At 54.1% G+C, this 23,078-nt stretch overlaps 1 protein-coding gene across 1 annotated transcript in view; it reads left to right on the top strand.

Annotated features, from left to right (window-relative positions):
- The first annotated feature begins 516 nt into the window (after positions 1 to 516).
- The window catches only part of PADI1 (peptidyl arginine deiminase 1), a 34,479-nt gene continuing 11,917 nt past the window's right edge, over positions 517 to 23,078 (top strand). The window contains exons 1-10 of the mRNA XM_003783861.2: positions 517 to 608; positions 14,346 to 14,526; positions 15,515 to 15,587; positions 16,216 to 16,277; positions 17,802 to 17,919; positions 18,019 to 18,144; positions 19,714 to 19,886; positions 20,052 to 20,155; positions 21,156 to 21,279; positions 21,653 to 21,760. Coding sequence (XP_003783909.1) covers positions 517 to 608; positions 14,346 to 14,526; positions 15,515 to 15,587; positions 16,216 to 16,277; positions 17,802 to 17,919; positions 18,019 to 18,144; positions 19,714 to 19,886; positions 20,052 to 20,155; positions 21,156 to 21,279; positions 21,653 to 21,760 — 1,161 coding nt within the window. The remainder of the gene's footprint in view (positions 609 to 14,345; positions 14,527 to 15,514; positions 15,588 to 16,215; positions 16,278 to 17,801; positions 17,920 to 18,018; positions 18,145 to 19,713; positions 19,887 to 20,051; positions 20,156 to 21,155; positions 21,280 to 21,652; positions 21,761 to 23,078) is intronic.

Here is a 23,078-nt window from a genome sequence, read left to right as displayed (position 1 = left end):
TATACATAGTTCATGTTCACTCCCTATCATCTCCATGGAACAGGTACCATTGTTATAGCTGCCAGGTTAGACCTGGGGAAACCGAGCTATGACGAGGTTAAACAATTCGATAGTGATCTTGGGTGCTGAGACTCAGCACTGGCACATAGTCAGCCCTCATAAACTGACATCACAACAGCAAGGGTTAAGGCCCCAAGGGTCTGAGAGGGGAGCTCAGGGGCCTCTAGGAAGTTCTGTGGTAGCTCCTGCTGGCAGCTGAACCCCGCTTCACTTGGGCCCTGTTTCTCCACCCTTCAGGGAAGCCTTAGGCGCCTCCTCCCTGGACCTCCTGGATTGACAGCCTTGAGTGAGCAGGACCAGAGGGCGGGGAGCCAGGAGGTGGGATCTGGCTCAGGCAGGCTAATCAGGTCTCAGGGTGAAATTAAAAGGGAGGAGGAGAGCACCAGCCCATCAGAATTCACACTACTTTCTGAGGACAAGGTGCCCAGGAGAGGAGCTGGGGAGCCAGGGGACAGGATGGCCCCACAGAGAGCTGTGCAGCTGTCCCTGAAGTCGCCCACCCACGCTGTGTGTGTGGTGGGAGTCAAGACGCTCGTGGACGTTCACAGGTGAGAGCTAGGAGGGACTCACCTGGCTGTAGAGAACCAGGCTAGAATGAAGGGCCCAAGGCAATGGGATGGGTGCCAGTGTGCAAATCAGGCAAGCCAGGGGATGCTCGTAGGAGGTTGTTTTGATATTGTTTTAATACCAGAGAAGATGGAGTTGGCCACAGATCCTGGCAGGAGGGATTAGGGTCTGGTCACGTCCTCCCCAAGGCTCTGGCTCTGGAGCTACCAGATCAGGACATTGACTTCAAGCTGCTGGATAAGGGCCTGGCCTCAGGATTTTAACTCTGAGGTCAGGCTTGGGGTATGGGCTCTTGTTCTGACATCCAGGGGAGCTGTAGAGCATCAGAATGAATTGTCACTCAAGACAGGGAAGACAATTGGTCCTCTTCTCCCCTCTCTCAATTTCTCACCGCCCCCACCCCCGTTTGGAGGTGGAGGACTGTGTGTGGCAGCTGGATCCTTGGGGGTCACCTGGGGCAACTGGAGCAGCTGGGTTCAGGAGGGAGTGATGAGGGCACAGCCCATGAATAACACGTCTACAAAGAGAACTGGAGGAAGACCAGGGACTTAGGTTTGCCATGAGATCATGATGGCAGCAGTAATGACATCTGAGGGGGAGGGGGATGGGGGGCAGTAGCATCGGCTTCTCCTGTTGGCCCCAATGCCCCCTGTCCTGGCTTTGCCTGGGTAGGAGCTGAGGCACCTGGCCCAACCTCAGTTTCTACACTTGCCCATTGCAGGAGATGGACTTGGTGATCTCTGGGGGAATTTCCAACTCTGACAGCTGTCTGTGGACCCCCTACTGGACCAGGTGGGCTGCACACCCTGCAGATGGGTGGCTCAGGGTCAGAGTCCCCCTCAAAGAGGAGCAGGGGGCTGAGATGAGTGCCTCTTCTGGTTAATTAGGTCAGGCCCAGCTGCCCACCTGGCTTCAGGTGATCTTCTGCCCCAGAAGCTTTGTCTGCTCACCTGTGGGCAGTGTTCTGGGGCCCCCACAACAGGGCTGGAAAAGATAGCCAGGAGCCCTGGAGGCTAGACCTTGATTCTGCTGGGAACCCCAACATGAAGGCTGGTTCTCTTGGGTCTAGGTGGCCATTGGAGATGCCATTTTTTCCCGCCCTGTTAACAAAGGATTGCCTACCGATAAAAATACAGGATGTCTGTTAAGTATATACTTCAGATAACAGCAAATAACCTTTTTAGTATATTGCTCAAGACATACACTAAAAAATCTGCAGTTCAACTGAAACTCAATTTAACTAGGCATCCTGTTTTATGTGGCTTCTAGCTTCACGCCAGGAGCAAGGAAGGGGTCTCTCGAGGGCCTCACAGTTCCTGATTCCAGGCTTCTGCCCTCATCCAAGGGCATGGCTGTTTCTGGAAGGTGATTTCAGAAACTCAGGCTCTAGGATGGTGCCACCAACTGAGGCTAGAAGCAATTCATGGGGAGCCCGGAGGCCTCGGTTCTGGTCGCAGCTCTGCTGCTGACATTGGCCGAGTCAGTCCTCTGAGCCCAGTGAGCTGAGCTGTGCGCCCTCTGCAATTCAGTGTGGAGGTGAAATGCCCAGACTCTAGATTTAACAGATTTGGGCTCTTTCTGGCTGCTACACTTCTCTGAACCTCAGTTTCTACATCTGAAAATTGGGGAAACGATAGCACCAACCTTAATGGATTCGGTGGGGGGAGGGAGATAAATGAAGCCGTGCATGGGCTGGGCCCCACTCTTGTGGTGCTTGTGGCTCTGATGGCTCCGTGGGCGCCCTTTTCTCCAGCTTCTGTTCTTTCCGTCACACTTGAGAGGGTGGGAGGAGACAAGGACAGCCCAGGGTATGTGCAGGGAGCAGAGGATGGCACTGTCGGTGAGGGGCCTTTGAGGACACCAAGTACAATAGTATTCTCAAAGGCGGGCCCCCGCTAAGGGGCAACGGGAAATCGCTTGGGTTGTTCATAGCTGCTGCACACTGGGAGGGAGAGGCTGCTTCGGGCTCTTGGAGTGAACGCATGGGAGGCCTCCACCCAAGAGCTCTTTGTGCACCTTCACTCTAGGTGTTGGCGGTAACTCGGGTCATAGCTACTGAGTCTATATACCAGACCTCAGACCTTTATTCTACAGCAATAAGGAAGAACTTCCTACCAGCTGGGGCTGTGCTAGGTGGAGAAAGAGGGGCATGAAATTGTCAACCTGGGAAGACTTTTGAGAGAAGCCTGAAGCTCACTCCAGGAGCAGGGCTGGCAGGAGGAGGGGGCTCCATTCGATGATGAGTGATGAAGTTGGGACTTCCCCATCCCATTTGCCCCGTACCTGGCTCCAGCTGTAGCTAAGCACGGGGTTTCTTTTTTTTTTTTTTTTTTTTTTTTTGAGACAGAGCCTCAAGCTGTCCCCCTGGGTAGAGTGCCATGGCTTCACTGCTCACAGCAACCTCCAACTCCTGGGCTCAAGCGAGTCTCCTGCCTCAGCCTCCCAAGTAGCTGGGACCACAGGCGCCCGCCACAACGCCCCGGCTATTTTTTGGTTGCAGCCATTATTGTTGTTTGGCAGGCCGGGCTGGGGATTCAAACCCGCCACCTTAGGTGTATGTGGCTGGCGCCTTAGCCACTTGAACCACAGGCGCCGAGCCTAAGCAGGGTTTCTAATTGGCCTCGCTGGCAGGAGGGGTGATGGGTCCCAGAAGAGGAGGTGTGGCAGTCACTGGGGCTGAGTCTGAGCCCTCCGGGAGATGGGTGTGTACCATCGCTGGAAGTGATTAATCCCCCCAGGGGCTGCATGGACTGGTTATTTGGAGAAATATTTGTGTTTGGGGTAATTGTGTGACCTGGGGTGTCCGGGCCTGAAGAACCCTTAGGAATCCCCAACTCAGCTATCGACCCCTCTCCCACATCGCAGCGAGCTGGCTCACCACCCTGACCCTTGTAGCCAAGTGGGCTAGCTCACCACCCTGACTCCCTGGACCTGGCCAGACTACCCTGGCTGTTCCTGTCCTAGCCTAGGGCCTGGAGGTGGCTTGTGCCAATAAAGGATGGGCAGTGTGAGGGAATTCATTAGCTGTGGGCCCAGCATGACCATTCTTGTTTGCCCAGAGGCCAGAATCAGAGCCCGAGGCTGGAGGCCATAATGAGTATTTATTTTTTGGATGCAGAAGGCTGGCTGGGCAGGGGATAGGGACATTGTCCAGGACTTTTCCCAAGCCTTCCCCACCCCTGCCAAAGCAGCCGTGCAAAATAGACTCTTCACCTTGGAGAACAGAAGAATCCAAGGGGTCCAGGGAAGAGGGGATACCATAGGGTCTGGCAGATGCTTTTTCTGGGGCTCCCTATCCATATTTTGGAAAATGCAAATACCAAGGCAGAGTTATAAAACTGTGTGGTGTACTGACTGTGTCTGTTGAGTAAATTGATGCTTTTAACTCGCATAGATGAACAATGCAGCATAATTGTGCTCTTCGTGGGATAATTACAGGATTGATGCCGCCGACACTAATTTCCTGCGACAGGCTGCAGGCGCTGGGCTGGGACACCTTCTCTCCTTGCTCCATCTTATTGCTGTGTCATCACGACACGAAAGACACCCTACATGGGAAGGGACATTGAAAGTTCAAATTCTAGTATGACTGGTGAATGTGGACCTGGCTGGGGTCCTCTGTAAGTTCCAGGGGCCCTAGAAGCCAGACTTGAGACAGTGGAGTGTCTGTCGGGGTAAAGTACTGGCCTCAGGGTCAGTCAAGCTTTCATTCTACAGATCTCCCTGCCTCCCTGGGCCCCAGCTGCCACCTACCTTCCTGCATTCTTGTCTTGGAACTGTCCCCATTCTGCACTTTCTCCTCTTTCTTCTTGGTCCCATCGCCCCTGCCCTCACCAGGTTTTCCTCCCCCTTGCTGGGTCACATTCTTCCTATCAGGGTGGGGCCCTGGGGCTGTGAGGGCGTAAGAGGGCCCAGACACACAGGTCCTGCTCCTCTGAACCCTGAGAGCCCGAGAGAAGATTTGAGATGCCAGGAATGGAGGGGCAGTTGTCCCCTTGTGGTCCCGTAACCTCCTCCCTGCTTCTCCCTCCCTGTGCCGTCTTCTGCTTTGCTCTGTACAGAGGAGGCTCCTTCTCTGTGGCTTTGAAGCAGCTACTTAGTTCTGCCAAACAATTGCCCCTCAAAGGTGTTGGGGGTCGGATACGGGGCTGGAAAAAACTGGCAAATCCACACCCAACCAAGGACCACAGCCACGGGGAGGTGAACCCCAGCTGTGAGCAGGGGAAATCTGGGGGATTACAGTTGCTGCCCTCTAGTGGGCACGGGGTCCTTGGGGCTGGTGCTGAGGAAGCTGGGCCCTGCAGGGTCGTGGTAGAACCCTGGCCTCTTGGGTGACGTGGACCTGACTTTGGGTCTCCAAATGCACCCAGACCCCAGAGCAGAGAAGCCAGTCACCCTGCATTTGACGCCAAGCAGCTGAAGCCCTGCCAAGTGATTCTCCTTTATGCCTTCCCAGCACATCTATGACCCCCACTGCCTTCCACCTGGGGAGAGGAGGGCAGAGGGAATATCAAAATCTCTGCAGCAGGACCCTGCAGAGGGTATGGGCTAGCCAGGCTGGGCGAGGAGCCTGCTGGACACCGGGGACAGCAGGCTGGGCCTTCTGGTCTTGGCTTAGGAAGGAAGGTTGTGCCCATTCCAGAGGCACCACCTTGACCCTGCCATGCAGAAGGGTAGGATCACTGGAAAGCCAAACCAACCACCGCTGAGAACAGGATGGCTGGTGGTGTGACCTTGGGCCGGTCACTTAGCCTTTCTGAGCGTGTTTTTTCTCATGCTAGTTGGGGATGACATCATCGCTAGATGGGAATGACATTGTTCATTGTTTGTGCCTGTAAAGTTGGCAGCTTTATTTTTTCCCATTTCATAGATGAGCAATTCTATCATCCGTAGAGCATAGGGCATTGCTTTGGGAAGAGGAGAAGTGACACACGACTCAGACTCTAAACTCAGGGCCCTTCATTTTGGGGGCGTTCCAGTCCCCAGCCCCCATCGGCCTCTGCTGGGAGACCAGTGAGTGGAAACTGACCTTTCTCACTGGCCCCCAGTCCTGGGAGGTGTGGGGGAAAACTCGCCCTGCTTCACCAAAAGTTCTCTGAAAGATCAACTCCCAGTTAAGAGAGCTTAATTAGAGAAACGTTTACTTCTGAGTACCATGCACATGGGGAGAATCACGAGAGCGATTACTCAACATCTCAGTGATGCTCATATTTTCTGCTTGCCTTTTAGAAGGGAGGGGGCAGATGAGAAGTGCAGGCACAACCAGTGCTTTGGAGGGAGGAAAAAATAGATGGAGAAACAGATTGACTTGTAAATTCCCCTGAGACCTGAGAGAGAGGTATTGTGTTCTAAATGATTTGGGCCAGGTCTGCTTGCATTCTGGATCTTTCCAGAAATGTACTGAGACAACAGTGAGGAAAGGAATTCAGTTGCCCACCCCATCCCGCTTTGATCTTTCGATTCAGTCAGTTCGGGTTTTATGTAGATAGAAAGAAAGCCCCTTCCAAATGCTTTTGATCTCAAATGGCCTTTAATTCAAAGTAGTCTTTATGCCAAGTCATCATATTTTGGGGTGAAGTTTCCCTGGTTCCCTCAGAAGGCAGAGGTCCATTTGCAGGAAGGCCTGTCCAGCCTGGGCCCTCCTTCTGGGCTCTCTGGGTGTGCCCCTCCCTTAGCAATGACCCCCAATCCTTATGGACTAGAGGCAGGGAAAGGTGAGGACGCAACCACCCACACCACATGTGATTCTAGACTTACAAGAAAATGACCGTGCGTGCTGTGTTCTGTGGGGCCTCACCCATCACCCTTCCCTGACCTCGGTTAGCCACAGCCAGCCCTGGGGGACAGTCAGCCCTGGGGGAAGGCCAAGGGGAAACCAAAGACAAGGCTAGGAACCTGGGGGGAGAGAGTCTGAGCTGCCCTCTCTGCTGTCTGGCAGGTTCTTCACCCCTCGATCTTTACCCCATGACACCTACCCTGTGCCTGGCTTAGTGCTGGTGACACAGGAAAGTGACTCCCCGTGCTGGGAACTACTTGAAGTCCAAGTGAGTTTTTAGCTTTGTGCAAGAAAGAATTCAGAAGTGAGCCCACAGAGATTTATTTAGAAACTATGGAAAGTTAGAACATGGCAGACAGAGCAGTGGTAAGTTCTCCCTGCAGAGAAGCACTAGCCCCCTGGTTCACCTTCCCTTTCTTTTTAAGCAATGGGCCAAAGAAAGGGAGGAATATTTGAGGAATATTCGTGAAGGCACGGCATTCCTCCACCATTTTGACCCTAACCTGTTGGAGCTTGCCCCGCCTTCATCCTGTTTTGATCAGGGTGATTAGAAACTTTGTTTTGATACTTCCTGACTCAGTTGGGCAACACTGCATTAATGCCCAAAGTAATACCTGGAGCAACACCCAGAGCAGTGCCTGCTAGTTCCCTGTCTGGCTGGGCTGCAGCACTCGGGCGTGATGTGTCCCGTGTCTGCCTGCAAGGAGCTCCCATCTTAGACGGGGAGCTAATCACGTCTCAGGATGTGAGTTTTAATGATGGCACACCTAATCAATTTTCTTGGTCAGGTAGGAGAATGTAGGGAGGTGCGAGAGTCCTCTTATCAACAGGGCCTGTGTCCTCTCTATCCCGGGTCTGCCCACTCCTCCATGCCGTTCTAATACCCTCTGTGATGGTAATGACAATGATGGTGCCCCTGTCTTAAGTGTTCACTGAGCTATCTCAGTTAAATCTTACATAAGCCTGTGAGGTGGGGACTACCAGGATCCCCCTTTTGCAGAGAAACTGAGACACAGAGAGGTTGAGACACTTTCCTGAAGGCACACAGCACACTAATGCCAGAGCTGGGATTTGGACCCAGGTTTTCCTGATTCCAAATTCTGTGAGCTCAACCCTAAGATTGCCCACGATTTGGGAGTTTTCCATGGTGCTGGGTCAATCTGAGGGTTGGAGTGGGGCAGGGCAGTGGCTGAGCTTTGGAATCAGAGCCAGGTAGGGTCCCAGCTCAGCCCTGCCATGGTCACCCTCTGTGGTCCTCTCTCTGCATGTCATTTCATCTTCTGTAAAATGGAGAGAAGAATAACTCCCCTGCTTAGCAGGCACAGGCCCTGAGGATGGAACCAGAGATTGGAATAAAAACAGTTGGTAGAGGGTAGTACCTATGGCTCAAAGGAGTAGGGCGCCGGCCCCATATACTGGAGGTGGTGGGTTCAAACCCAGCCCCAGTCAAGAAAAAAAAAAAACCACTTAGTAGAGACTGTGACGTACCTGTCCCGTGTACACCCAGACGTGATTCATTTCTGCTTTCCTGGTGCCCAGTGTGGGGCCTGACGCACAGTGGGTGCTCAGGAAAGTGCACCAAGGCAGAACTGCTGGCTCTAATGGGAGCTCCATGTGCCCTGGGGAGCTGCTGGCTCTGGAGACCTCGCCAACACTGTGGGACTGTCACTCTCCAACAGAACTGCCCACAGATCTGCTGCACCACAGGGGACTTGCTGGCTCCTGCTGGCTGAACCTATGGCATTTCTTGTGGCTCAGTCCAGGACACCTGGAGATTGGCACCTCCAGGGCTCCTGGAGGGCAGCCGGGTGTGTGGGGGGTTGGGGGGTCAGGGGCTTGGCTGGCACGCACTGCTCTTCAGCCTTTCTGATTCTGTATAATTCTTCCCCTCTTGCCCCCCCCCCCACTCACCCAGCACAGTGCCCTGCACAACTCCCCAGGGCAGGGGTTGTCCCAGCTGCAGGGTAGGAGGGTGGCAGGCTGATATCTCTGGGCTGCTGTGTTTCTCCTCTCCCTAGAGATCAGGTGGTAAACTTCTGAGTCACTGAGATAGGTTTGGCCTGTTGAGCCCCAGTGGGTGGAAGTTTCTGGGAGGCAGGTTGCAGCCAAGCAAAAGGAAAGGCTTTCTAATTCCCCGAGCTGCCGCAGCAGAGAGGGGTAGAAGGTAGTGAGCTGTCCATCCTGGGAAATGTTTCTGCACAGAGTCTTGTGCTCTGAGGACCTTCTGACGCAAGGCCTAGGGCAGGCAGGGACCACATGGTCACAGACACCACCACCCTCCTGGCCTTCACTGACCTTGCTCCTGTGAGGTTCTCGTGTGTGGGTGGGACGGGTAGAAATGACTTTCCTGGCTCGGTGCCCCCATCCTGCCTCAGGCCTCCCTGGCCTGCTCCCCAGAAACCTCACTGATGAGCTGTGTTGCCCAAATCCCTACTTTCCTGTTTCCTTCCTACATCCTCCCAGCTCTCTCTCCCTTCCAAGCCCCAGGGAGGACAAGCTCAGGACACACACGCACTCACTCTAATGCCGGTCAGGAGGGCACAGGGTGGACGACGAGGCTGGTGCTACATCTTCACTTTGCCATCTGTGACCTAAGGAAAGTCGCTTAACCTCCCTGAGACGATTTCTTCATCTGTTAAATGGGGCCAATTGCACCCACCTGGGAGGGCTGTTGTGAAGTACAAATGAGATCAGGGGTATCAAAAGCTAGGAATGTGTCCAGCACATACTAGGCTCGAAAATTCAGACTCTTTCCTCACCCCAGTATTATGGGAAACATATTCCTTATGCTATAGCCAGCGGGGGGCCGAGGGGGTACCCATTACTGATGGCGGCAGGCATGACTGGGAACCACCTGTTGTTCTTTTTTTTTTTGAGACAGAGCCTCAAGCTGTCGCCTGGGTAGAGTGCTGTGGCATCACAGCTTACAGCAACCTCCAACTCCTGGGCTCAAGCGAGTCTCCTGCCTCTGCCTCCCAAGTAGCTGGGACTACAGGTGCCTGCCACAATGCCCGGCTATTTTTTGGTTGCAGCCGTCATTGTTGTTTGGCAGGCCCGGGCTGGATTTGAACCCGCCAGCTCAGGTGTATGTGGCTGGTGCCTTAGCCGCTTGAGCCACAGGTGCCGAGCCCGACCTGTTGTTCTTACTTTCTCTGTTCCAGTCTCTGTGCCGGCTTTTGCGAGACTCTCTAAGAATGTCCTCTATTCTCCTGGCTGCCTCTCTGTTGAACCTGGTGCACCTGGCCCTGCTCTGGGCACGGGGACAGGGGACGTTGCAGGGTGAGTCAGGAGGATGTGCTCTGAGAGGCACAGGCAGGCTGTCCAGGGGCCCCCAGGAAGGGCTGAGCCAGTGCTGTGGGGGCATGGAGGAAGGACCTGGGCTTCTTGCCTGAGCAGAGTGGGCTTTCAGCGGGGGGCACCCTGAGAAGAATAATAGTAATGGTGGTGACAGCATCTAACGCTAATCAATGAGTGTTACTCTTCCAAAGCGTCATCTCACAGAACCCTCAGTTACTTTAGGAAGTAGCTCTTTGGATTGTGTCTATTTTACAGAGAAGGAAAACTGAGGCGCTACCAGGTAAGAGACCAGATTGGAGGCCACACTCCACTCCACAGAAGAGAGGGCATTTGAAGTGGGTATTGAAGAATACAAAAGATTCCTGCCCCAGCTCTGCCCAGGTAGTGATGGAGGAGGGGCCTCCAGAGGCTGCCGGCTCCTCAGCATGAGGATGGAAAGGAAGACGATAATAACAGTAATTACAGGGACACTCAGCAGGGTGACACCTGCAGTAGTAATGATTATGGCCCTTTTCATTTAAAGGGGTTCTTTTAAGTTCATTACCTCACGTGTCACTTTGGGGCCCTGCCAGCACTGCATCCCTGGGGTTTGTTTGGGTCTGGAGGCTGCACCAGGAGCTTCCACCCAGGGGAAGGAGCCTGGGAGGTGAAGATCGGGCGGGAAGCCAAGGGGCAGCTCAGAAAGCAGGTGGGTGGAGACATATGCCGCCACTCAGGGGTGGCCTGGGACTCACCTTAAGTTCCCACTCCCCCTCCCCCATCAGCCCTTAATTCATGGCCATGCCTACAGATCTGGACACCGGGGAGATGAAGCAGAGTGAGCCCCATCTCCAAGGCGTGGTGCAGGGGTGGAGGTGGGATGCAAGGGAGTGAGAATCCGGGGTGCTGCAGAGCCTGCCTGGCACACTAGTCTTGCTCAGGCACCTGCGAGAGACAGCACCCCCTCCAGGCTCTTCCTGGCAGTTTTAAACCTGATGCTGTGTCACCCTCAGCTTTCCAGCAGCTGAGGCCAACCCAGATGGAGTGAAGGGGGCCTTGCTCACCAATAAGGCAGTGGGGTTGGGACTAAAACAGGCCCCACCCAGAGGCCAAGTAAGGAGGCCAGCAGGTGCCTTCAGGAAGCCACCTCTCCCCCAAGCACCCCATCGCTGCTCCCCACTCACCTGGTACCCGCAGGGAGCAAGAAGCTGAGACCAGGAACCTAGCACCCACCCCAGAGAAGGGTGAACGGAGGCTGGAGCTACTTACTGAGCAAGTTTGGGATAGGAAGGGGCCAGATCGCAACTGCGTGAGGCCATGCTGGGCTCAGCGGGTCCCAATAACTCCAGGGAGACTGTACCCCGTCTTTTCTTTCTCCTTCTTTCATTGTTGTTATTGTTATTATTATTGTTATTTTCTACCAAGACTCCAAAGAGAAGATTTTGTGGCCAGATTGTGACTTGGAGATGTCATCTTTTGCCCAAAGCTGGGGATACAGTTCCCCCACCCCCTGAAAGGGCTGCATCGCTGAATGAGGTGGGGTAGAGGTCTCCCATGAGCCGGAAACCCTTCTGCCACAAGCTGGGTATCCTGAGCTCGGGCCGCTTGCTCTCAGGATGCATGGGCCAGGGCAGGCCAGATTCTAACCCCAGCTGAGCTGCCTCCCAGCTGGACAGGCCTGAGAAAGCGACTCCACGGTCCCGAGTTGCTGAGTCCTCATCATGATGCGAGTGTCATGCTTCTGGTCTACTGGGGCACTGAGCTGCATTTTGAGATGACAGCAGTGCTGTGGAGACAATAAAACAGAAAAGGTCCCCGAGGCAGATCTGTAATCTGTCAGGTGACTTGTGGGTTAGAATGAGGCTGGGGCCAGAGAGCAGGGGGTTCAGTGTCACTGCACTCTGTTCACAGAAAGGTGGTCAGGGAAGGCCTCTCTGAGGAGGAAGTGAGGACTGTGCGTACAGTAGATTATCTGTGAAAGGAACATTCCAGATGAAGAGAGCTGTGGGCTTGAGAACTAGCCAGGATCAAGTGCGAGGGTGCGTGTGGAGGTCACAGCTGGCAGACCACACAGGCTCTGAGGAAAGGCTCTGAGCATGTGGCGATAGGAGGGCCTGTTTGAAAAGGTCCCCCCTCTGGGTGCTGTATTAAGGACAGACTGTGGGGACTAAGAGAGGACGCAGGGAAACCAGCCTATTGTACACCATGAGGAAGAAACTGGTGGCTCGGGCAGAGGTGAGAGCGGCCGGTGTCTGGTGTCATCATGATAGTGGACCTGAGGGGACTCTCTGAGGGACCTGCTGAAAGTGTGGGAACAGGAGAGGAGGGGAGGACGAATCTGAGGACAGAGCTGTGATTGACAGGCCTGGGCAGGAACAGACCGGGAAGTGATGTGGAAGCAGGAGTTTAGCAGTGGACACGTGAATTTAAAATGCCCACCACACACCCAGGGAGATTCTCGATAGACAGGTTAGCGGGATGGAGGTCTGGGAGTTCTCGGCAAATCCACGTGGCAGGTGGGGTCGCCCAGGGGTTTGTCTTTTAATGCAGCGCGCTTGGTCTCCATGTGGCAAAACAGTTTTGAAGCTTTGCTGGAGCTGGTCACCCCAAGTTACACAGGGGGGCTTGGAGAGCATCGCTGTTGCAGTGAACCCGTGATCTAAGTAAGATTCTGGGTATTTTCTTTCAAATGCGGCTTTCACTTTGTTGGCAGTCCTAGCGTCTCCTGCTGCCTCCTCATTGGGGTCTTTCCCCCTTTTTGAAGAAGCTGTCCAGCGATATTTGGCTTGTACTCCTTTGTGTTTGGGTTAGCTTGCAGGATTACCAAAAACTGTGACTGAGACAGCTGTACAGGGTGGGAAGGAGGGGAGGATAGAATTGGTGAATAAAATAGCGGGCGGGCCACGTGCCAACTAAAATAAGTGTCAGATGTTGATTTAAAGCCTGACACTAGATACAGCTGTACAACTGAAGTACATCAGTTCTATTGCCACTATAAAGGCTGACACCAGAAACAGCTTAATTGTCACTTGCCAATTTTGGGATTTTGATAAGAGTCAGTAAACTACTGATTTATTATGATCTCTGTGCAGTCACACTTCTCTGCTAATGATAATCTGGGCTGCTCCCCAGCGCTACCATCACCGTCTCAGCGCCACCTCTGAGCATCAGGCATTAGAGTCTCATAAGGAGAGCACAACCTAGATCCCTCGTGTGAGTAGTTTACAGTACGCTCCTATGACAATCTACTACCCAGATCTAACGCTGCGGCTAATGTGACAGGAGGCGGAGCTCAGGCTGTAGTGTGAGCAATGGGGAGTGGCCGTAAATACAGCTAAAACTTTGCTCACTAGCCCACCACTCACTGCTGTGTGGTCTGGTCCCTAATGGGCCACAGACTACTACTGGTCCGCAGCCTGGGGGTTGCAAGGACCGCAGTTCTAGGACACTGAAAGTGAAAAGGAGCTTGAAAAATGTTGTAGGGCTGCCGTGTAGTGTTGGGATCAGGGTTCGTGAGTCTAAGTGAGCCACGGTCAGCTGTGTAGTGCAGGGGCCCAGGGTGGGGTGTGAGTTTGATGATGGCTCGGGCGCTGCCAGGCAAAAGAGAGTAGAGTAAGGGAGAGACCTCGATGAGGAGACGGTGGGATCTAAAGAGCAAAGAGAACGTGGGGGGCAAGAGACAGGGAGGGGTGGGTAGAGAGGGCTCCATCTTCAAGGGTCAAGGGTCACAGTGGGGCTGAGGGCTTGGTGGTGTTGGCGTGTTCGGAGTGAGCTGGAATGTCAGGAGGTGGCATCTGAGTGGGGTGCTAACAGGGTTGCTTGTAGCTGGTGCAGTTGTTGGTAATGACATCATAGAGGGTCCGTCCATGAGACAAAGGGGTTCAGGCCAGGTGGGGAGCAGGGTCATTGGAAGAGAGGTGACAGGGATGAGGGCCCAGGGTGCTGCCATGCCATCCTCGTGGCCAGATGGGAAGAAGCTGGGCAAGGTGCCACATCACATGGAGGGGTGGGGACTCACCAGGAAAGTGACCATTAGGCAGAGCCCCAGCAGGGCCGAGGGAGCGAGCCTTGTGGGTATCCGGGGAGGAGCATTCTAGGCATAGGGAGCAGCCAGTGCAAAGGCCCCATGGCAGGGCAATCTGGTGTCTTCATGGCACAGGAGGAAGGCCGATGTGGGGCTGGAGAAAAGCGCAGAGGGGGTCAGGGAGGCGATGGGGGTAGGTGGGGACGGGGCTCATGTGCTACTGTGAGGACTTTGCTATTTACTGAGGTTTATGGAAACCACAGCTTTTGAGCAAAGAGACAGCACACTTTGCTATATGCAGAACAGATGAGGGTGGGGCCCCAGGCAGGACCGGGGAGCCCAGCGAAGAAGGAGCTTAGCAGTCTGGGTGAGCAGTGATGGTGGCTTGAACCTTGGCCATGGCTGTGGAGGTGGTGAGAGGTGGTTGGTCAAATGGATTTCCTGTTGAACTGGAGGATTTGGAAGTGTCAGATGGGGAAGACTCATGGGGGCGGATGACCCCAGGTTTGCCATCTATGCCCTGGCTGCCTGAGTCTCACCCAGGTTGGCCTCCTGGCCAGTGCCACTGCCCCACTGCTTCCCTCCTCATGGAGACCCCTCTCCTGAGCACCCGGGTCTCTTCCTCTCTCCCTTCTCTGCCAGTGATGTGCCCCAGGGTGCCAAAACCTTCAGGGTCTCTGCGAGCTCCGGGGTGGAGGTCTTTGTGGTCTACCACACCACACGAGAGACAGAGCCCATAGGCAAGGCCCGCCGTCCCCTGGATGCCAAATTGGATGTGGTTGTGTCCGTGGACACAACCAGTAAGGAGTCAAAGGACCTCAAGGTAAGAGGCCAGTTCCTCACAGTATGGAGTTGGGTCTCCCCCTATGGCATGTTCTCATTTGCAAAGCACCCTCACTTAATCAGACCCCACAGAGCCTCTCACATCTACAGCCACACGACACATCCTGATACAACCCCCAGAAGCCCCAAACACACAAACTGCGCCCATGTCCCAGCATCGTACCCCAACACATGAGCCCACTAGTCACCCCTCAAATTCACAAACACCCTTCCATTGGACCCTGTATCCAACCTCCATGCAGAACCCACAAGACACCCCCACACTCCTGGGGTAGGCGGGATTCCACAGCAACTCCCTGTGTGCACACACATGCTGCATGCACGCCGCGTGTGCGGGTCTCCCATCCTGAGCAAGCCTTCCCTGTCATTGCCCACCCTGAAAGCAAGTGACACCTCCTCCCTCACCCCAGCCCCAGGCACTGCACCTACACCCACAGTGACTGGCTGGCTGGTTGATATGCCCCCCGCAGGGGAAAGGGACTCAGGTCCTGCCTCCCTGTGAGCTAGCTGCAGGACTGCAGTGAGCGCGGGTGGGTCCCCTGTCTACACGGGCCATCCCAGGGGCTCACTGGGACAACCTAGGTGGAATGCTTGGTGTGGGTTCTGTGCTGTGCCACTAAAGGCTCGGAGACCACCAGCAGTGGCCAGGGGGCAGGGGTTATCGTTCCCGTTTTATAGATGTGGAACTGCAAGCTTGGAGGTGTTGACTGGCTTGTCTAAGTCACCTGGGTGCTGCCACACCCCCTGCCAGCTCCCCGCCCTCCTCTCCCCAGACCTGCTCTGGGGGCCAGCAGGATACCCAGAGCTTCTAGCTACAGAAGCTGCTCCAAGTCTGAGCCCAGAGCTCAGCATCGGGGAGCACCTGGGGGTCTCCGTGCCCCCCTGCCTCTATGCAGGACTGTTGGGATGTGTCCCCCGTTTCCCCTGCCACCTCCATCTCTGCAGGGGGTGGCTGTGTGTTCCCACAGGTGAAGGTCTACTACTTCAGGCAGCCCGAGGGCGATGCCCTGGGCCACAGTGTGCTCTACCTCACTGGTGTTGGTAAGTGCCACCTCCCTGGCTGTCTGATGTCCCCTTGCCCCTCAGGTTGGCTGTTTGAGGGTCTTGGCCCATCACTCGGAGTGGAAGGACTATGGCCAGATTCCTCCCCCATTCATTCTGGAACCACAGAGATTGAGATGTAGCAATGCCTAGGGCCACTAGGATCTGGAAACTTTGCTGCCCAGGGGCCAAGAACTGGACCCACAATAGACCTCCTCCATCTGGAGTCCCCTGTGTATTGTGGAGAGATAGGTGTCCCTTCAGCCAGAGCCCTGGGAAGCCCCTAGGACCTTAAGGCTCATCTCCAGCTGCCAGTTAAGGATCACCAGCTCGTGATCTAGAACCCTAAGGCCACCAAGGGTAGCAGATGAACATGCTCAGACATGCATGTCATTCAGGAGCCAAAGACTTGGGTCCCTCCAATTCCCAGAGCCACAGATGTCACTCATACCCAGAACTACATTACAGGTCAGCCACAAGGGCCTCCTAAGTGTTGGGCGGGGACCCCAGGGCAGGGTGTCCTGGTCCTCGTGGGCTTGGAAGGGGGTAAAGCTTGGCTGGCCTGGACATTATGGGCGTGAAGACGGCGCTGGAGAAGCCCTGGCAGCCCCTCTCCATCCCTTTGCAGATGTTTCCCTGGATGTCGACACGGGCCGCACAGGTACAGTGAAGAGAAGCCGAGGGGACAAGGTGAGACCCTCCTGGCTGCCCCAAGACTGCAGGGTTGACAGATAAGTCTAGGGGTGTCCTGGGGTGGAGTGGGCCTTACCTCCAGAAGGGTGTTGGATTCCAGGGTCTCTGGTGCCTGACAGTGTAGGGAACCCATCCAATGGATGGCCACATTGGCACAAATGGACATTAACTTGCTCCATGTGACCAACACGCTGTGTGACAGCTGGCAAACAGCTTACCCCCTCTAGGTCTCTCTTATGCTACCTTGGAATTGGCATTGGTGACGTCGGTATTTAGACATCTAAACCCAGTGGGTATTTCAAAAAGGTTGTTGAGTGACTGAATGAAGGCAAGGAGAAGCTGAGTTTTCCGATAAAGGAAGCTACAGTTAAACCCTGAAGAATAAGGAGGAGGATGGGGTAGGCTCATGGCATTACCCCAGAGGAAGTATCTAGAAGCTTTCCTGGGAAGGGAAGAGATACAATTTTCAGGAAAACCCACTAGGGAGGTGGCCTGGGACACAGGGCTTTGTGACAAGGTGGGGAAGGGCTGCCATGGAAAGGTGTCCAGGTTGTTTACTGCACAAGGGTGCTTGGTCAAGTTAGCAGCTCTGATACAAACCATGTCTGGGGGCCTGGTGCAGGGTGGCATCTACCCACAGGGATGGACAAAAGTACCATATAGGCTAGCAGTGGCCCTGTGCAATCCCAAAGATTTGAGTTTGAAGGCCAAGTATGCAACTTGGGGCTTACTTCACAGAGCCTCCCTCCCCTCTTCTGTGAAATGGGAACACTGAGCCCTGCCTCCGTGTGTGGTGGTGCTGTAGTGGCGGCATGGCTGGGAGAGTGGTGACCACAGAGGCTCTAGCTGTCTTTCCTGCCTCAGCTTGGACCTCAGCTTGCAGGGTCTGGAGGACCTTGAGTGGGCATTGGAAAGATCTATGGGACAGGTCCCAGGAGAGTGCTGGCCTGGGGGGGGGGGTCTCCAAAGATCCTCCAAATCCCCCTCTCCCCATCCCAGGCAGAGATAAAGCTCAGCCATCTCTCAAGGGCCGTATCTGTGTGTGGCAACAACACCCTGCCCCCTCCAGTGTGATGGCTGGGTAGAGCTGCCGAGCCACCATGTACGGTGGTGCAGCCTGTTCACTGAACAAGGATGGGGTGGCTTTGGGTCTAGAGCAGTTGTTCTCAACCTTCCTAATGCCGCAACCCTTTAATACAGTTCCTCATGTTGTGGTGACCCCAACCATAAAAGTATTTTCGTTGCTACTTCATAATTGTTAATTTTGCTACTGTTATGAATTGTAATGTAAATATCTGCTATGCAGGATGTATTTTCATTGTTAAAAAGGGGTCACGACCCACAGGTTGAGAACCGCTGGTCTAGAGCCTTACGTAGACCCTCATATCTGTGATCCCTCTTTAAATCATTAAGTGAGCCCAGAATACAAAAGTCTACCAACTAACAAAGCAGCCAGCCCTGGTGGCATCCAGAGACCCTTCCTGGGGCCCACTGACCTCCAGGCTTCTTGTTTTACCATAGAAAACCTGGCGCTGGGGCCCTAGGGGCTATGGGGCTATCTTGCTGGTGAATTGTGACCGGGACAGTAAAAAATCTAGTGAGCCTGACCTTGCCAACAGCCAGCTGATGACTCTGGATGGTGAGTGACCCAACGGATTGCCTAGGGGGATGGGGAGTGGGAGGGCATCCTGCTGGTAGGGTGGAAGGAGGGGGGTCTCAAGGGGGCCACTCTCCCCAGACCTGCTGGACATGTCCCCAATGGTGCTGAGCTGTGACGGCCCCGACGAGATCTTCAACAAGCATAAGCTGATCTTGAATGTGCCCATTTCTGACTCCAGAAAAGTGGGAGTCTTCTGTGCTCGGGGTGAGTGGCATGTGGGGCCTCTTCCCCCCTTCTTCCCCCTCCATACCCATCTCTCCCTTTTCTCCATCACCTTTTCCTAACTCTCACTACTACTTACAAACAGCACAACATAGTACCCAGGAAGGAGGTGCGATGGCTCGTTCCATTTTACAGAGAGGAAAACTGAGGCACAGGGGCATGAATTCACTGTCACACAACCAGTGGGGGTTCGGGAGGGCATTCCAACCCAGGTGTCCTGGCCACCAAGGCCGCTTCTCCTTCCACGGCCCCCCAGCCCCTGTCCTGTCCTCTGGTCAGTCAGCGTGGACAGAACTGCACACCAACTGTACGCCGAGCACTGTCCAGGCAGTGGGGAGGACAGAACCAACCAGGCTGAGACCAGGTCTTGCTCCTGGAACCCAGCTGCTCCACTAGTTTTTATTAATCAAAATTCATGGCTTTAAAAACGATACCAGCCCTTAATCCAGAAGTGTCTTAACTTGTTTTCAAAAACAGCAACAGGCCTCTCCTATCCTTTCCTACTTCCCCTTCACCTGCCTCCTTCAAATTGACCCAGAACTCGTTGTTCAGGCTGAATGAGCCGGGCAGGAGCCAGGATGCTTCTTTGCACGCACCAGTGGTGGAAGATTAGGCAGAGGGCCCAGCTGGAAAACATTAGTGTAATACAATCGGCAGCCTCTGCTGTGCGCGACCACTAATCTGCTTCTGACTTTACAGATTCGCCTATTCGGGTATTTCATATAAATGCAATCATATGGTATGTGGGCTTTTACACCTGGCATCTCTCAGTTAGAATAATGTCTTCAAGCTTCAACCATGGTGCAGCATGAATCAATACTTCATCACTTTTAGGGATGAATAATATCCCATCTTCGCCAGGCATGGTGGCTCACGCCTGCCATCCTAGCACTCTGGGAGGCTGAGGCAGGTGGATCGCTTGAGCTCAGGAGTTCGAGACCAGCCTGAGCAAGAGTGAGACCTCCATTTCTAGTAAAAATAGAAAAACTGGGCAGCGCCTGTGGCTCAAAAAAGGAATAAGGTGCCAGTCCCATATGCTGGAGGTAGAGGGTTCAAAGCCAGCCCTGGCCAAAAACTACAAAAAAAAAAAAAAAAGAAAGAAAAGAAAAGAAAAATAGAAAAACTGAGGCAAGAGGATCACTCGAGACTATGAGTCTGAGGTTGCTCTGAGCTATGATGAAGTCATGGCACTCTACCCAAGGTCACAGAGGAAGACTCTGTCTCAAAGAAAAAAAAATCCATCTTAGGGACATATGGCGTTTTGTTTATCCATTTATCTATGGATGGATATTTGGGTTATTTTCACCTTTTGTGCCAAGTGTTTTTACCTCTTTATCTAGTTTAAAGTTTATATTGGCCTCTTGGGAAATGTAATGTTAGCTCATTTTACAGATAAGGAACTGAGGCTCAGAGAAGTTGAGGCATTGCACCAAGGTCACACAGCTTGCATGTGATAGAGTTGGAGAGGAACCCAAGTGGATCTAAACACAAAGGTGGCTCTGCCCCCACACCCCTGTCCTAGCCCTGGCCCCTGACTCTGCTTCTCCCTAGGTGGGAATTCCCTCTCGGACTACAAGCAGGTTCTGGGGCCCCATGACCTGTCTTACAAAGTCGAGCGGCAGCCAGGGGAACGAGAGATTAGATTCTATGTGGAAGGGCTGGCCTTCCCTGATGCCGATTTCTTGGGGCTGGTTTCCCTCAGCGTCAGCCTGGTGGACACAGGGGTATGTACAACATTGGGGGTGGACATGAGGGCTAAGGGGCTTGGGGGGACCAGCTTGGAGGCTCCAGGGCTGGGTAGCTCAGGGCTGGGAAATCTTGAGGTCTGATGCGGCTTGGGCTGGATAGGGGTCCCTGCCTGGCCCACTGAGTCCTCATTGTCCCCTTAGACTCTGCCTGAGGTGACCCTCTTCACAGACACTGTGACCTTCCGCGTGGCCCCCTGGATCATGACCCCCAACACCCAGCCCCCCAAGGAACTGTATGTGTGCAGGTGAGGCCCCAGTCCTCCTGCAGCCCTCCCTGCAGCTCTGGACTTGTAGAGGTAGGGGCAGGATGCTGAGCTGGCCTTGGCCCCTCGCTCAGACCACCAGATTATTTGAGGGCATCCCAGTGGCAGCAGCAGGTGGTTGGTCCCATCCTGCCCTGAGCAACTAAGGCTCCTCCAAGGTCACTGGCTCAAGCCTTAGCACTACTGCCCCTGCCCTGTCCTGCTACAGCAGCCCTGGAACTCCTTGGATTTAGTCTGGGCCGTGCCCTGTTCAGGCTTTCAATGGCCACAGGAGACCCAGCTTGACTATAACATGGGTAAAATCTGCTGCCCAGTGAGGATGCAAGAATCCCACTTCTGGGGTTCACAGTGAGCCTGGCCCAGCCTGAGGCCCTGGTCTTCTGCCAAATCTCAGAATCTCAGTCATACCCCTTGGTGGAAGGGTGAGTCTCGATTGGCAAAGCCCCACCAGGTCTCTGTGTCAGAGGTCAGACCATTGGAAAGGGCCACAGTTGAGCTGGACATAGGTCCGAAGGCTGGGCAGGGTGTAGTCAAACAGGTTTGCTCTGCTTACCTGGGTCTAGGTGTGTGCAGGTATTCAAAGGGGAATCCCTTCCTTCTGTTTGCTTGCTAATCCCACCCTGACCCTTAGGCAGTAGTGTGGCACAGGGGTAGATGGGGTCCTTTGCCCCTCACTACCTTAGCCAGTAAGCTTCAGCTCCAGGTCACCACTGTGGCTGACTCTCAGACTACCTGGGCTGGGTTGGGTGCCCTGCCCCTGGGCTCCACAGCCTTGGTTTATCCCTCACCTTGCACCTATCAGCTGATGTGATCTGGGGATGTTATTTATCTCCCCCAGTCAGTCCATGGGCTTCTCTGGGGACTGTATCTGAACCCCTGTACCCCACGATCCTAGCACAGGCTGAATCAAGGTCCCCCTCACCCCCTGCCTTAGCCACAGTCGGGGGTCATTAGTATGCGCCCCTCTCCCTGTCTTTTACAGTGTGAGGGATGCTCATGGCCCAAATGATAAATTTCTGGATGACATGTCTTTCCTGTCATTGAAAGCCAACTGCAAGCTGATCATCTGCCCTCAGATTGAAAATCGAAATGACCGCTGGATCCAGGTGGGTGAAGAAACAGGCTCCCAGGAAAGTGTTGGGGATGATCTGGGAAGCCTTCAGCTGGGCTTGGGGAAAGCGAGGGCTGTACAGCCCCCTGCCGGCCTCGGTCTCCCTGGAGGACCCAGGATAGCCAGGGGGCCAGGACCCTTGGGGGAGGCTTCCCTGCTGTCTGCATCGGCCCCAGCTTCTGCTGTCTTCCCCCAAACCCAGACCAGAGTCCTTCCTGATTGAGGTCCCAAGAGGCCTCACCTCTACCTCTGCCCACCCCCAGGTCTTGGGCAGGATCTGCTGCCCCGCCCCAGGCTGGAGAGGATCACCCTGCTTTGAAAACCACCCCCAGGAAGTTACAGTGGCTTTCTCTTTTCTGCCCTCCCAGGATGAGATAGAGTTTGGCTACATTGAGGCCCCTCACAAATCCTTCCCCGTCGTCTTTGACTCCCCCCGAAACCGAGGCCTGAGGGATTTCCCCCCAAAGAAGATCCTGGTACAGACAAAGGCTGAGTGGGGAAATCCTGGGTGGTTCCTGCCAGAGCCCTCATGACGTCTCATTGACATCTGGTCTAGAGAGAGGGGGGCAAAAGGACCCAGGAGGTGGAATATCAGCAAACTGGGGAGTCAGTGGGCTGTTTGGGCAGGACATGCAAATGACATGCAAAAAGCCGTGATTGCCCCTGTTCTGGGGGTGGCAGGGCACCAAAGTTCTCCTAGGGAAAGGGCTGGTCCCCAGGAGGAATCATCACAGTGGCCAGACCTGGGGAGGTCAGCCTACATTTTGCAGCGAACACATCCTTAGTGCGTCCTTGTGGCTTTTTAAGAGCCGGGGCTTCCATTCACTAGTACCCGTTTTCTCACTTCAGAAAACAGTAGATGTTTTCTGAACACCTACTACCTGTTGGGCACCATGCTTCCTCCTGTGCATAGGATGGCAGCAGCCACACCAGCCATCATGTATTGAGTTCCAGGTACCATCCCCTAGCTTTCCGTGTGTTACCTCATTTAATCCATGGGGCACACCTATGGCTAAGTGCTATTATTATTCCTCTTTATGGGGGAGGAAACTGAGGCTCAGGGGGCATTCAGTAACTTGCACAAGGCTATGCTGCAAATTAATGGTGGCACCAAGGTTCAAAAGTACAGTGACTGCCTCCAGAGCCCTTGTCCTCAAGCATGAGGCTGCACTGCGCTTGAGGTAGGAACATGGTCTCTGCCCGTTGGCTGGTTCCCACTCTCCCACCACTGGGACGGCACAGGGTGCAGGGAAGGTTCTGGAGTCTGTGCATACCTAGAGCCCAGACACTCACCCCAGCCTGGAGGGCCAGGTGACAATGAACCCTGCAGGTGAGTGCATCAATCCACTGTGCTGGGGTGGGGGGACCCACCTGACCCCAGGCCCTAGGCGTGACTTAGAGGCACTAGGGGATTTTTCTCTGATTTCGCCTCTCCTCTGAATTATCTCTCTTCTTCTTTCTTTGGGTTTAGTTTACTGTTCTTTTTCCATCGTGAAATGCAAGTTACAATTATGGTTATATTTCTGTTACTCTTCCCTTTCAAATATTGCCTAATTTCCATTTTGAGTTCTTCTTTGAGCTACGAGTTTTTTACACGTGTGCTGCTTGATTTCCAAACATTTGGGGATTTCCAAGTTATCTCTCAGTTGTTGATTTTACTTTAATTGCACGGTGCTTGGAGCCCAGAGTGCAGGGGAGAGGGATTTATGAAACGTGGATGGAGGTGATTTTTCAGGCACAAGGCGCCAGGAGTGGGAATTTTCTAATCTCACCCCGCCCTCCCGCCCCCTCCCT

Source organism: Otolemur garnettii, unplaced genomic scaffold (genome assembly GCF_000181295.1).
Source record: "Otolemur garnettii isolate 467f Iridium unplaced genomic scaffold, OtoGar3 scaffold00009, whole genome shotgun sequence".
NCBI lineage: Eukaryota > Metazoa > Chordata > Mammalia > Primates > Galagidae > Otolemur > Otolemur garnettii.
This window is presented reverse-complemented; position numbering and strand designations above follow the sequence as displayed.